This window comes from Papio anubis, chromosome X (genome assembly GCF_008728515.1).
Source record: "Papio anubis isolate 15944 chromosome X, Panubis1.0, whole genome shotgun sequence".
In the NCBI taxonomy this organism is placed as follows: Eukaryota; Metazoa; Chordata; class Mammalia; order Primates; family Cercopithecidae; genus Papio; species Papio anubis.
In genome coordinates this window covers 65,106,603-65,122,017 of record NC_044996.1, presented here as the reverse complement: position 1 = coordinate 65,122,017, position 15,415 = coordinate 65,106,603, and the positions used below count along the sequence as shown (strand labels likewise).

The following is a 15,415-nucleotide window of genomic DNA, read 5'->3' as shown; positions in this document are numbered from 1 at the left end:
CAGCCTAGACTTTATTGTCCACATTGCTATCAGCATTTTGGGCAAAGCCATTCAACAAGTCTCAAGACTCTAGGAAGTTCCAAACTTTTCCACATTTTCCTATCTTCTGAGTCCTCCAAAGTGTTCCAACCTCTGCCTGTTACCCAATTCCAAAGTCACTTCCACATTTTCAGATATCTTCAGCAGTGGCCCACTCTACTAGTACCAATTTACTGTATTAGTCCATTGTCACACTGCTGATAAAGACATACCCAAGACTGGGAAGAAAAAGAGGTTTAATGGACTCGTAGTTCCATGTGGCTGTTGAGGCCATGACAGAAGCTGAAAGGCACTTCTTACATGGTGGTGGCAAGAGAGAATCAGAGAGCCAAGCAAAATGAGTTTCCCCTTATAAAACCACCAGATCTCGAGAGACTTACTCACTATCATGAGAACAGTATGGGAAAAACTGCCCCCATGATTCAATTATCTCCTACTGGGTCTTTCCCACAACACACGGGAATCATGGGAGCTACAATTCAAGATGAGATTTGGGTGTGGACATAGCCAAACCATGTCATCCTTTTTCAGTTAATTTTTGTATAAGGTGTAAGGAAGGGTCCAGTTTCAACTTTCTGCATATGGCCAGCCAGTTCTTCCAGCACCATTTATCAAATAGGGAATCTTTTCTCCATTGCTTGTTTTTGTCAGCTTTGTCAACACTTCTCAAAAGAATACATACATGAGATCAACAAACATGAAAAAAAGTTCAACATCACTTATCATTAAATGCAAATCAAAACCACAATGAGATACCATCACATGCCCATCATAATGGCAATTATTAGAAAGTCAAGAAACAGTAGATGCTGGTGAAGTTCTGAAGAAATAGGAATGCTTTTACACTGTTGGTGGGAATGTAAATTAGTTCAGCCATTGTGGAAGACAGTGTGACTATTCCTCAAACATTTAGAACCAGAAATATCATTTGACCCAGCAATCTCATTACTGGGTATATACCCAAAGACATATAAGTCATTTTATTATAAAGATACTCACATGCATATGTTCATTGCAGCACTACTCATAATAGCAAAGACATATAATTAACCCAAATGCCCACCAACGATAGATTAGATAAAGAAAATGTGGTACATATACACCATAGGATAGTATGCAGCCATAAAAAGGAATGAAATCATATCCTTCATATGGCCATGTATAAAGCCGGAAGCCATTATCTTCAGGAAACTAATGCAGGAGCAGAAAATTAAACACCACATGTTCTCACTTATAAGTGGGAGCTGAACAATGAGAACACATGGACACAGGATGGGGAACAACAAACACTGGGGCTTGTCAGGGGAGTGTGGGTGTGAGGGAGGCCATAAGGAAGAATAGTTAATGCATGCTGGGTGTAATACCTAGGTGATGGATTGATAGGTGCAGCAAACCACCATGGCATACCTTTACCTATGTAACGAACTTGCACATTCTACACATGTACCCTGGAAATTAATAAAATAAAATTTTTTAAAAATTAGGTAGTATAAGTACAGTTTTACTACATGGACCTATTGCAAAGTGGAGAAGTCTGGGCTTTTCGTGTAGCCATTATCTGAATAGTATATATTGAGCCAATTAAGTAATTTTTCATTTCTCACCACCCTCCACCTGCCTCACTGTTCTGTCTCCAATGTCTACTACTCCACTTCCTATATCTGTGTATGCATTATTTAGCTCCCACTTATAACTGAGAACATGTGATATTTGACTTCCTGTTTCTGAGTTATTTTGTTTAAGACATGATTGTTTAAAACACGATTTTTTTATGGCTGAGTAGTATTCCATGGTGTATGTATATGTGTGTGTATGTGGGGGTGTGTATGTGTTTGTGTGCATATTTTAATCCAATCATCCATTGATGGACATTTAGGTTGATTTCATATATTTGCTATTGTGAATAGTGCTGCATGAAACCTATGAGTGCAGGTATCTTTTGGTATAATGATGTATCTTCCTTTAGGTAGATACGCAGTAGTGGGATTGCTGCACCAAATGGTAGATCTATTTTTAGCTCTTTGAGAAAGCTGCATACTGATTGCCATAAAGGTTATACTTACTTACATTCCCACTAACAGTGTGTGTTCCCTTTTCTCTGCATCTTTGCCAACATCTGTTATTATTTGGCTTTTTATTAATAGCCATTTTTACTGGTGTAAAATGGTATCTCATGGTGGTTTTAATTCACATTTTTCTCATAATTAGTAATGTTGAACATTTTTGCATATGCTTTTTGGCCATTTATATGTCATTTTAAAAAATTATCTCTTCATATTACTTGACCACTTTTAATGGGGTTATTTGAGTTTTTCTTGTTATGACTGAGATGTTTGAGTTCCTTGTAAATTCCAGATATTAGCCCATTTGCCAGATACATACTTTGCAAATATTTTGTCCCATTCTGAAGATTCCCTGTTCACTCTATTGATTCTTTCCATGGCCGTGCAGAAGTTTTTTACTTAAGTCCCATTTGTATATTTTCGCTTTTGTTGCCTGTGCTTCTGAGGTCTTAGTCACGAATTTTTTGCCGAGGCCATTTTCCTGTGTTTCTTTGTTGATTTTCTGCCTCAATAATTTGCCTAGTGCTGTCAGTGGGATGTTGAAGTCCCCTACTATTATTGCATTGCTGCCTAGCTCTTTTCTCAAGTCAAGTAATATTCGTTTTATAAATCTGGGTGCCCCAGTGTTTGGTGCATATATATTTAGGATTGTTGCATCTTTTTGTTGAATTGATTTCTTCATGATTATATAATGACATTCCTTGTCTTTTTAAACTGTTGTTTATTTAAAGTTTGCTTGATCAGATGTAAACATATCTACTCCTGTTTGCTTTTGTTTTCCATTTAAATTGAATATTTTTTCCACCCCATTAACTTAAGTCTCTAAGTGTCTTTATCAATAAGGTGTTTCTTGTAAGAAGTGTATAGTTGGATCCTTTTATATATATATATCCGTTTTGTCAGCCTATTTCTTTTAATTGGCATATTTAATCCATATACAGTTATGGTTATATACATAACCCATATACATGAGGTCTTATTCCTGTCATAATATTGTTATATAGCTACTTTGTAGCCTTATTTTTGTAATCGTTTTATAAGACTTTTGAGTTTTATACTTTCAGATGTTTTTATTATGGCAAGTATTGACCAAATTTTGTATCCATGTTTATAACTTCCTCGAGCATTTCTTGTAAGTTTGGTCTAGTGGTGACAGATTTTCTCAGTGTTTGCTTGTCTGCAAAAGACTTTATTTCTTCTTCATTTATGAAGCTTATTCTGGCAGTATACACAAGCCAGGGTTTACAGATTTTTCCTTAAGCGCCTTGAAAATAAAATCCCAATCTCTTCTGGCTTGTAAGGCTTCCGCTGAGAAGTCCACTTTTAGTCTGATGGGGTTTCCTTTATAGGTTACTATATGCTTTTCTTTTGCTGATTTTAGGATTTTTTTCCTTCATATTGAATTTAGACTGTCTGATGACTATATGTCTTGGTGAGATTGTTCTTACAGTATTTTTCTGGAGTTTTCTGAGTTTCTTGCATCGAGATACCTAGATCTCTTGCCGGACTAGGGAAGTTTTCCTTAATTATTTTCTCAAATAGTTTCCCAGATTTTGGGTTTTTTTCTTTGCCCCCAGGAACACTTATAATTTGTAAGTTGGGACATTTTACATAGTCCCATACTTACCAAAAGCTTAGCTCACTTTTTAATTCTATTTTTTTTTTTTTTTGTTTTTATCTGACTGGATAAATTAAAAAGTACTATCTTCAAGCTCTGAGATTCTTTCTTCTGCTTAGTCTAGTCTATCATTGAAGATTTCATCTGTATTTTGTAATGCCTTCAATGAATTTTCCTTTTCAGAAGTTTCTTTTTAAAGAAAAATCTATCTCTTTGGCAAATTTATCATTCATATTCTGGATTGATTTTCTGATTTATTTGTATTGGTTTTCAGCTTTCTCTTGATTCCTGTTGAGCTTCTTTAAAATCAATAGTTTGAATTCTTTTTCTGAAATGTCATGTATTTCATTTTGGTTAGGAACTACTGCTAAAGAGTTAGTGCAATGCTTTGTGGTGGTTATCATAACACCCTGTTCTTTTATACTTCCAGAGCTGTTCCATTGGTTCCTTATCATTTGAAAAGAAAAATATCACATCTTCTTATTTTTAAATTTACTTTTATTTGGACAGGACTTTTTTCCCCTTAAGATGTGAATATAACCTATTTTGAATAAGATCATTAGGCTTTGAGTCTGAGTGTTTTCAGTGGCAAAGACTCTATGAATTTTTTTCATTATAGGTAGCCTTAGTGTGATTTTCTCAAGTGCCAGTTGTCATAGCAATGTTCTAGGGGTGTGAGCAGGCTCACTGCCTCCTTTGGAGCTGGGGTAGCAGAGGTCTCCATAAGCTTATCTGCATTGGTGTCAATGGATTTTGTATTGGATTGTGCACTTTAACCTACAGGCCAGTACGTGGCACTTGAAGGAGGTAAGAGCCAGTGGTGGTGGTGGTGGTAGCAGATGGGTTTTTGCTTTATATTTCCTTATCAGGAGAAGGCCTCTGGTGCCTCAGGCAGTGGGCTGGTCTGTGGAATACCCAGTGGCCTGGGCTTTATCCTCAGCACCATGAGGAGGGTGAAGTTGGGCAGAGCTGGACCAGGTGGGGCCACCCTCAGATATCCCAGTGGTGGACACAAGCACTAACCCTGACAGAGATAGTGGAGGAGTGATGTAGGCGCTCTATAATTTCCTTGGTTATAAACAGCCTTAGTGTGGTGACTTACTCAAATGCCAGTTGTAGTATTAATGTACAAGGCAGGTGAGCAGGCTCAGGGCCTCCTAAGCAGCTGGGGTGCTGTGGGTGATGATAGTAGCAGAGGTTGCACAAAGCACATTTCCTTCCCGAGAACTGTGCAGTTATGTCAGCAGTTGTAATGGGCTGAGCAGGTTGACCTGCTGGCCAGCTGAAGGCACTGACAGGTGACAGGCAGCTGGGATGGTGGTAGTAAGATCTATGCTTGATCTTTACCAGCAAGGAGAAGTAGTCTAATGTCCCAGGGAACGTGCTGGGCTGTGGAACTCCCAGGGGTTCTGATCCCATGCTTTGCCTATGACGTGGGTAATTGGGTAAAATTTTGATGGGGCTGCATCAGGCATGCCCTTACTCAGGCTCCCCAATAGCAGGTGCAAGTGCTAGCCCTGATGGGTGATAAAGAGCAGTTCTCAGGACACTGGGGCAATATTAAAAGGAGTGGAGAAACCTCTGTCATTCCAAAGAGCCAGCATGGGAAATGAGGAGTGGCTTGGGCTCCAAAATTTAGCAGGTGGCAGTGAGACCTGCCTTGCTTCCTGGGTCACCATCCTGCAGAGCTCCCTCCTGAAGCCTACTACTGGCATCAAGCTGAAACAAATAGCTAAGTTACAAGCAGAACATCTCAGATTGCAAAACTGTCCCAGGCTGAAGACTTTCCTGGCTGGGACAAAAACTGGGGCTCCCACATGGTACCCTTCCTAGTCTGGTCTTGCAAAGGGGAGGTCACCCACCTCCTGCATGCACACTGTAATCCCATACCACTCTCTCTTCTCAGTTCTGGCAATGGGGACTCCTCTCCTCTTTGAGACTAGATCACAAATCTCAGTCTGGAGACTTGCCCAGCTAGTGACTGCTGCCCATGTGGCTTACAGATTTCAGTAAAGACTCCTATAGTTAGGATATTTATTGGCCACCTTCTATTGGAGCCAGCGTCTGGAATGCATACAACACAACTTCCTGCTGTTACCCCTTCTCAAGGTCTCCCCACTGCTCCCAACATCAGATCCAGCGATTGGTAGGGTCAAGGAGCTCCCACTTGGCCTAGATTACCTACCTCCCCAGTGGGAATGTGTATGGTGGAGACCCTTTCTCCCCGTCTCATGCACTGGGGACTCACTCTCAATTTTCCACTCAACTCACAGCCCAGGCTGCTGCCACCAAATTCATCAAAGTATCTGGAGTTTCTTTTGCTTTTATGTTAATCACCTGTGTTCCTTCTTAGATAAAAGTTTACAGTGTGAATCTCTACACACTATTTTGCTACTTCCTCGTGAGTGAGGCATGCCAGCAAAGCCCCTAATTTGCCCTCTTTAAAAAAAAATGTCTCTGTCTTCTAAGGTATTTTTGAGAAATTTATTAGTTATCTCATTGAGAATTCCTTTTATGTGTCAAGTTGCTTTACTCTTCTTGCTTACAATATTGTCTCTTTATCTCTGACTTTTAAGAGTTTATAATGTGTCTTGATATGGTTTTTCAGCTCTTATTTTTTCAAATATTCTTTCTGCTCTTTTCTCTCTTTTTCTTCTGAGATTTTTGAAATGCATATATTTGTCCACTGGATGTTAGCCCGTAAGTCCCTCAGGCTCTATTCATTTTTCTTTATTCTTTTTGCTTCTCACACAAGATAATTTTAAATGACCTTCTTTAAGTTCACTCATTCTTACTTCTGTTTCTTGAGTCTCCCATTGAATCCCTCTACTGAATTTTCAAATTGTCATTTTATTTTCAGCTCAAGAATTTTTACGTTTCTTTATTATAATTTTTTTTTACTTATTTACATTATTTCTGTTTTTATCTTGGCTTTAGCATAAGACAGCTATGTTACTGTCTTGTAAGTCAGATCTTTATATTTCTACAGGAAGAGTATCTGGAGATTTAATTTGTTATTTTAAAATTGACTTTGTTTTTATTTTTTTCTGTTTCTTTATATGCCTTTTGATCTTTTGCTGAAAACTGGGTTTTTGAAAAAACAGGCACCTTCCCTGTCTTTGAAGACTGGCTTCATCCATTAGACCATCACGCATTAGCAGGTCATGTTCTGTGCCTGGGATCACCTCAGCATAAAGGCCTGATGTATTCTTGGGCATTTCTAGGGATGTGTGCTTTCTGGATGTGTGAGTGTGTGTGTGTGTGTGTGTGTGTGTGTGTGTGTGTGTGCGCGCGCGCGCATGCGCGCATTTGATTCCCCAAATACATGGCCCAAATTCACGGCCCAAATCATGTTTCCTTTTAGAAAAACCCAAAGAATACAGTAGACTTAAACTGTGTTTAAACAACACTGCAGGACATTTTTTTAAAAAGGACAGATTCCATAAAAATTTTAAATTGCCTAGATGATTTATTGATGCCTTCTGTAGACCGCAAAAAGTCATAGACAGCACACAACTCATAAAAGTTAGGGTACAAGCCTGACTACCAGAGAATGTACACATATATTTTAAGAATCCATAATTGTATTCAACAAAGGTAAGTGCAGTTTTTATTTTAAGTAATGATACCTAGGTATTGAATTCTATTCTTATGCCTGTAAAAGTATTTACGGTTCTACACCTAAAAGCCATGTAACTATAACTTCTTTATAAAACTCTTGATATTTGGCAACACTAAATCATATATAACATAAACATATAGTATCTGGAATTATTATATTTGGGAAAAAAGTCTTGATCAAAAGTGCTAACGAATTTGTATAAAAATAATTATGGTATCTTGAGATTTCATTGACACTTCAAACTACATTGGAGTCGGGCACGGTGCCTCACACCTGTAATCCTAACACTCTGGGAGGCTGAAGTGGGTGGATCACTTGAGGCCAGGAAATTGAGACCAGCCTGGCCAACATGAAGAAACCCTATCTCTTAAAAAAACACAAAAATTAGTTGGGCATGGACGCGCATGCCTGTAATCCCAGATACTGGGGAGGCTGAGGCATGAGAATCATTTGAGCCTGGGAGGCAGAGGTTATGGCGAGCTGAGATCACTGCACAACTGCACTCCAGCCTGGGCAACAGAATGAGACTCTGTCTTTAAAAAATAAACAAACAAACAAAAAACTGCATTGGAGTGCTAAACTCATGGGAGGGAGAAGTCAAGGAGAAAGATCGATATGGAAAACCCATGTTGTTTTTTACAGAAATATTAAAAGTTGCCTGAAGGATTTTATCCAAAATAACACAGAACTGTACAAAGATACCTAGTAAATAAGAAGCTGTGAAGGTTTGTTGCTATGAAAACCGCATCTGACTTCACAAAAATTGTATCTGTCAAGAAGTAAATCATGTAAATATATAATCAGAGATACAAATAATTCTCTGTCTCATAATGGCAATTTTCTTGTAATAAATCCTAGCAAGACTGTTTTCGTTTATTATAGTCTGTGCTTTCTTGTTTCTATTGCAGTTTGGAAGCTTTTTGTTGAGGCTTAGTGGTAAAACTTGTGTTGCATTAACTTGGCTTCCTGTATCTAAATGTATGAAACTATGTAAGTGGATTTTATCACAAAAAAGTATACCTCTCATAACAAAAAAAATGTGGAATATATGACTATTTTAATCATTTTTCTTCCCATTATTATAATGCCAGCACTTTCTTAGCTTTACTCTGTGAACCCTTGAAATTGTGGAAGTCTGTGTTAAAACTTGAAAAAAAAACAAATTGGGCTGCATATTTTAGCACCATAGAATGTTCACAGTAGAACTAGCCTTATTATGGTTTAAAATGTCTATATCAATTTAAATAAACCACTAAAAATATAAATTCAATTTATATTATCTGATATAATCTGTGGCACAGACTACACAATTACATACTTACATGCATATCCTATAAGTAAATGTTCAACCTCATTTTCTGACATAATTACACTCCCAAATTTACTGATTTTTAAAATTCTCCTCCTCTTTTTTAAAAAGAGAAAAATGAGAACTTTACACATACTAAACAAATGTGTAGTATAGTAGTTAAACGCATCAGATTAGATGTCAGACAGATCTCGGTTCAAACTTTAAATCTACTATTTATTAATTATGTGACCTTGTCCCAGTTACTTTACATCTCTAAACATCAGTTTCCTCATATGTAAAATGGGAATAATAATAGTATCAACCACATAGGGTACAAGATAAAATGTGATAATGCACTTACTACATTGCTTGCCCTATGTTAATTATTCAATAGGAGTCAGTTGCAAGTATGGTAGTTTTATTTTAGTATTATTGCTATAATCCAGTATTATTTTTATTACTAACATTATCACCCTATTATTACACTATTATTGTCATTTTCCTTGAAAAGGCATTGAGAAAATGACTAGTGCTAAAATATAATTTTCAAAACCTTAAAATCATGGCTTTCATGCAAATATAAAATGACACGTTTTATGTATGTAACAAAATATCACACGTACCCCATAAATGTGTACAAATATATATCAATTAAAAAATTAAAAAATATAAAATGAACATGTGTTAAACATTTCATGTGATTCATAGATAAAGAAAACAATTATAAGATGTTAAAACAAGTTCAAAAGGTACTTAGAATAAAAGGTACTTAGACAACTTTGAATACTGAAATAATTTCTCAATAGATGCAAAACTAGTTGAAATCATATAATATAACAATAAAAGATAATCTTTGGGAGTCATTATTTCTACATTGTGGAAATCAATTCTATTGCTATCAGGCAAAATGAATTTGTATTGTTATAGAAAAAAAATCACAAGAAAACTCAGTTTTTTATAACTTCCACACACACAGAGTTATAAAATAGGCTTGTCAGTAGAAAGTAACTTAAAGGGGCTAGGTGCGGTGGCTCACGCCTGTAATACCAGCACTTTGGGTGGCCCAGGTGAGCGGATCACAAGGTCAGGAGATCAAGACCGTCCTGGCTAACACGGTGAAACCCCGTCACCACTAAAAATAAAAATAAAAAAATTAGCCAGGCGTGGTGGCGGGCGCCTGTAGTCCCAGCTACTTGGGAGGCTGAGGCAGGAGAATGGCGTGAACCTGGGAGGCGGAGCTTGCAGTGAGCGGAGATCGCGCGCCACTGCACTCCTGCCTGGGGGACAGAGCCACTCTCCATCTCAAAAAAAAAAAAAAAAAAAAAAAAACGCACTTAAACACTTAAAGGTCCATACACCCTCTATGGAATCAGATAATCCTCATTTCCACATCTTGAAGAATTTTTCTGATGCTATTTTTTTTTTTTTTTTTTTTTTGCTAAAACACTTTTGGCATACCCAATTACTTATGATAATAATTTAAATTAAAGTTCTCTAAAACCATCACATTGGTTGGGTTAGGGATCACTGTTGCTATAATGTTAATGAGAAAACTGAGGCACATAGATCAAGCAAAAGATTCCTAGTTACTCTAAGTGGGAAAATAAGACCATGACTCATTCTCTTGACTTCAGGCTCAATTTCATTTCCATAAGAATATATATACTTACATTCAAGGTAAGGGGAGACAGAAAAACAAAAGAGAAACAAGCGAGAGAAGTAATGCTATTTTAATTTGAATATGCGGTGACTACTTTTGTCTTTAATAACTGTTCCTGTGTATCTTTACAGATGATCACCATATTACCAATTAATTTTTCTTCAGAAACTTCAACATTCCCCAAACTCCTCTTCTTAATCAAGCAGCATCCAGATAATAATAATGTTAACCAGATTTTGAGCATTAGTTACCATGCCCATGCAGAAAAGTCTTGGGTCTTTGGATGCAAATTTATGAGCAAATCCTTCTATGAGTTTCGGTTCATGATTCATCTGTGTGTGTACCCTGACTGTCAGCTGAGTGAAGCATCAATTAACAATAGCTATTGTTTTGAAGATTTGGCTTAGCAGGAGCATGCAGCTATGGATTTTCTGGTTCTGACTTTTACCATAACATCTGAATTTAAAGTGATATGCTACATGACACTCGATGATATAGAATTTAAGTTGTCTGAGTTATTGCTGATTTCAGATACTATTTTTAAAATTCTAGATGTGAGACCGACTTCAGATGGAAGCTGAAATCAGATGATTTAGAATATCATTGAAGAGATACAAACAGTGGTTAGAGGGGGTAATACAAATATATCAGTGGAAAGTGATAAATGAAAATCTCCTTTGTAAAATAAATATATTTCATTAGACTTTTACAAATAGGCCAATGTAAAGTCAGGGAGCATTTTTGTGTATAATTATATGAGTTTTCTTCATTGTTCAATTTTTAGATTTTAATGTTATGTATTTTTAAAAATAAGCTTCAAAGGTTAGGAAAGAATTTCTAGAAAATACGTTAATTAATATTACTTACTGTATTATTTTTCATTCTGCTTACTAAAGAGGTTTGGAGATAAGGAGTTAACTTCAGATTAAAATAGAAAACAATAAACCTTAACTCCACTGAAGATAAATAAGAACTCTCAGCAGGGAAAAACACAGGATAAGTCTATGACCATTCTATCTGCAAATAGTATTAAAACCAAAGTAGTACATTTCATACAGCAAAAATAGAAAGGCAGTTATATTCAGGTTTACTTTAAAATGAGTTCTCATATAAAAGAGGCATCTTATGTATAACTTTGACAAATAAATAATAAAAGAAAAACAAAAGCTCTTCAATCAGACTACTAAATGAGAGGAGACATTTTTTATATCATGCCAGGATCACAATATGTGAAATTTCCTCAAAGTTTATCTGAGTACTTGTTAATGAAGTGCGTGGTATCTTGGAAAGGGAAACTTGTTCAATATGCTTTGAGAGACACCTAGTGGCTGAAGGTAATTTTGTCATGTACATAGCCTTAATATTATCCAATCTACACTTAATATTTGTATAAAGTGTTTTTAATCCTGTGTTTCAGATAGGTATACATTTTGAGAATGTCTATTATTTTCAATTGTAACTCTATTGGACTTTTCCTCCCAATTGTCTCTCTAAATCCTTTAAGGTATGATCCAAAAAGTGACTCATGGTCAACTGTGGCACCTCTGAGTGTTCCTCGAGATGCTGTTGCTGTGTGCCCGCTTGGAGACAAACTCTATGTGGTTGGAGGATATGATGGACATACTTATTTGAACACAGTTGAGTCATATGATGCACAGAGAAATGAATGGAAAGAGGTATTCAACTTAAAATATTCAAATTTCTATATTTCAGGTTTTAAAAAGAATATATTAAAATATATTTTCGGAATTAATTGTATTCTCTTCTCTAGGCCCTTACAAGATCTTTTAGTGAAATTTATAGTCTGTGCTCTATTTATATCTTAGAGAATTACTAGTTGATCTAGTTGATATGATATGACATGATAGTTGATAGCAGGAGCCATCAGTGCTTACATAAAAGAAGACAGACCATTCTCTTGACTTCATGAAAGCATTCTCTTTAAATAAAATAAGCAAATCCAATCAAATACTTCAGTAATAAATAAATAAAATAAAGGACTTTACCATGGCCAACGTTTTATGTATATGTTGTGACCTGAGAACCAAAGGGCAACATCCTCTTCCACAAATATCTGCCTTTATTATTGGCTGGCACCCAGGAGAAAAGCCTTCAATCTTTGCCATATAGAAACTGTGTAGACTGCGATACTCCTAAATTCTTCAGTCAGTCAATAATTTAGTAAACAATCAGGGACCAGAATTAAAACCTCTCAAAAGTGCTGGGCGTCTATTAGAAATAATTTCAAGGAGAATGCAAGAGATAGCATTGAAATGGCATCTTTGAGATGTTCAAGGCAAATTTGACCCTTTTGACTACTTTGCCAGTGATAGCACTAGATTTATTCTAAAATATTTAATAATACTTTGTCAATTAAATGATGAGTTAACAAAAAACATAAAGTATGATTAACTCTTTACCATCTCCACAAACAGGTAAACCTTGTATTTGGTATCTAACTTCATCTTCCCTTCTGCTGACTTCATGCTACTCTGTATTCTACAGGGTACAGCTGGCTATTGCTCTAAGTAAATTGGTGTTAATGTAATGACAGCTGATAATGAGATTTTAATCTCTCTCCTCCAATAATCTGACTCATTAAGACTCAAAAACCCTCAAATGCTACAATGTAGGGTAGCTCCTATTTTATCAATGCTTAGGACCACCCAGAAATAGAAGGAAAAAAAAAATAGCATGCAAGGTGTTAGGTCAAATATAATAATCAAGAGGCTTGACCAGCTTGTGGGATTTACTTTTCTGAAGATTGTAGGCAAGTAGCTAAGAGTCCTAGATTATATTTCTGGCTGTGTCACTGTTTCATTGTGTGATCTTGAAAAGAGTGAAAGAGAACTAACAGATGGTGGAATTATAACTACTAAGTGCAAATTGTTATTCATTATTTCAACCATCACAACACAAAAACCTTGACGTGTTAGTATAATTAGCTGTAATTTTTCAAGTGAGAATATTATCGGAGAGATGAAATTTACTTAAGATCACCTGATCCTCAATCTCAGGTTTTTACCATTCTGAAGGCTGTGTTTTTTCCACCACACTACACTGTTATCTGGGCTGCAGATTATCTCATCTTTAGACAAGGTGATGTTAGACCAAAATAAGTAAGGACTTCTTCAACCATATTGAATATAATATTTTATATTATGCTAAAATCAGAGTTCCAACAGTGTTTTGTTTCTTGTTTTGTGTTTTAGGAAGTTCCTGTTAACATTGGAAGAGCTGGTGCATGTGTTGTAGTGGTGAAGCTACCTTAAAGCTATCTATTTTTATCAAATGGAATGAAACTGGATAATTTCAAGAAACTGAGTAGGACAAAGGGAGAAAGAAATACATGTTCTTTTTCCTACAATTAATGATCAGACTGGAAAATTGTTGTATTGTTTTAATTTGTAGTTATAATTGCTTTCATTTGTGAAGCCAAAACTTTTTAAACGTGAATTACATATGAATTATTAAGCATATGTGTTATCGCAGCTGATAATATAAAAGGAAACCCCGTAGTCTAGATATAGCCCCATTACTACAAAATGCTAAAATATTTAATGAAAACTGGTGATGATGATGTCCACAGTGTGCAGGTTATAAAAGCATTAATACATTTCAAGGTAAGAGCCTTAGAAGTTAAAAACATTTTCAGTTTTTTTTTTTTTTTTTTTAAACATACTCTTATTATCTGGAACATAGAAATATAAAAGGTAACATCTGAAGCTTAAAATAGAAAATCTGATTTTTAGTAAGCCCTTATTCTCCTATTCAGATAATATCCCAAAGAGCTAAATAATTCCTCACATTTACCAAGAGGAAAGCTTTTACTGTGTTGAAGCTAAAAAAAAAAAAAAAAAAAGAAAAAGAAAAAACAGCTCTTTGACAAAATTTGTTACGTTGATCGCGGTATGTCAAAATTTTTACAGGTTTGCTCATCTGCCAGAGCACACATATAAATTTGGTATTTCTTAACATATTGTCTCATTAGATTTGTTACCAGTAGAATATTATTGTAATTTCATATACACAGCCTATACAATGAAATAATGAATATTTATCATATTGATACAAACTGTGACCTCAGCTACAGAGTGTCAAGGCTTCACTTGTATAGAATGTAATGTTCTCCTCAAGCATTTATGTTAACTCTATGAACACACATCGTTAAGTTAAACAAGTTTTCAAAAACAAAACGATTTTTAAAGTACATTAAAATTGAGGACGTTATTCAGTGTTAACACATGGGAAAATCAAAATAATCAATAAGCTTGGTCAAATACGATAGTTGTCTTTTTTGTACCAGTACATGCTTTTCTGTTACTGTTATATTATCCAGTAGAAAATGTTAGGATATGTGTGCTATACAAAAAAAAAAAAAAAAAAAAACTTTTTAAGTTTTAAAATAACAAAAATGGCTAGTTGAATAGTATTTTATGTGTAATGCTTCCATTTCTTCCATTTAATTATACAACTAAGATGAAATATTGAAAAACCCTTTATGAAAGTAACTTTTCAAGTAAATGCACAATTTTAGAATTTCTACAATAAGTTCTTTTAAACAGACTTTTTATTGTGGATTGTGAAATCAAAATCTGGAGAAATGCTTACAAAATATACTACTAGCTTTTAAGTTTTAAGAAAGAACAATGTAAGTTGTACAAAGGTATTTGTACTTTGACAAATTGAATTTAAATAAACTTTATTTCCTCTCCTTATGGTGTGGCTTTAGAATATATCAAGTACAACCTGAATGGATTTTTTGATTTTACATTTCCTATATCACTAAAATACTTAAACACAAAATAAAATTCCATTTATTTATTTCTTTTTACACCTGCCATTGTCTCTAATTCTAAATAGAGAGCTATAGAGCTATAGATTTCTGCAGTTCTAGAGGTGAAGATAGAGACACGGAGAGGCTGTGAAACACACATACAGCCCTGTTAGGTCTTTTGAATTCACACCTTATTGAAATCAGTGTAGAAGTAGAGTTACCTAAACCTTTATCGCCAATGCACAGCTTGGCCTGTTAAGTTAAATGGGGGTGTCAACCAGTGGAAAAGATCAAAGGACCTTTTGCAGCCTAGCTTGCCAATCCTCTAGTAACAACTAGGTGTTA

General features: G+C 35.5%; 1 protein-coding gene across 2 annotated transcripts in view; it reads left to right on the top strand.

Annotated features, from left to right (window-relative positions):
- Window positions 1–15,011, top strand: part of KLHL4 (kelch like family member 4) — a 56,170-nt gene extending 41,159 nt beyond the window's left edge. For both annotated transcript variants that reach the window (XM_031660823.1, XM_009197892.4), the window contains 2 exons: window positions 11,798–11,969; window positions 13,506–15,011. In XM_031660823.1, the coding sequence (XP_031516683.1) occupies window positions 11,798–11,969; window positions 13,506–13,565 (232 nt within the window). In that variant the 3' untranslated portion in view covers window positions 13,566–15,011. The remainder of the gene's footprint in view (window positions 1–11,797; window positions 11,970–13,505) is intronic.
- The last annotated feature ends 404 nt before the right edge of the window (window positions 15,012–15,415 follow it).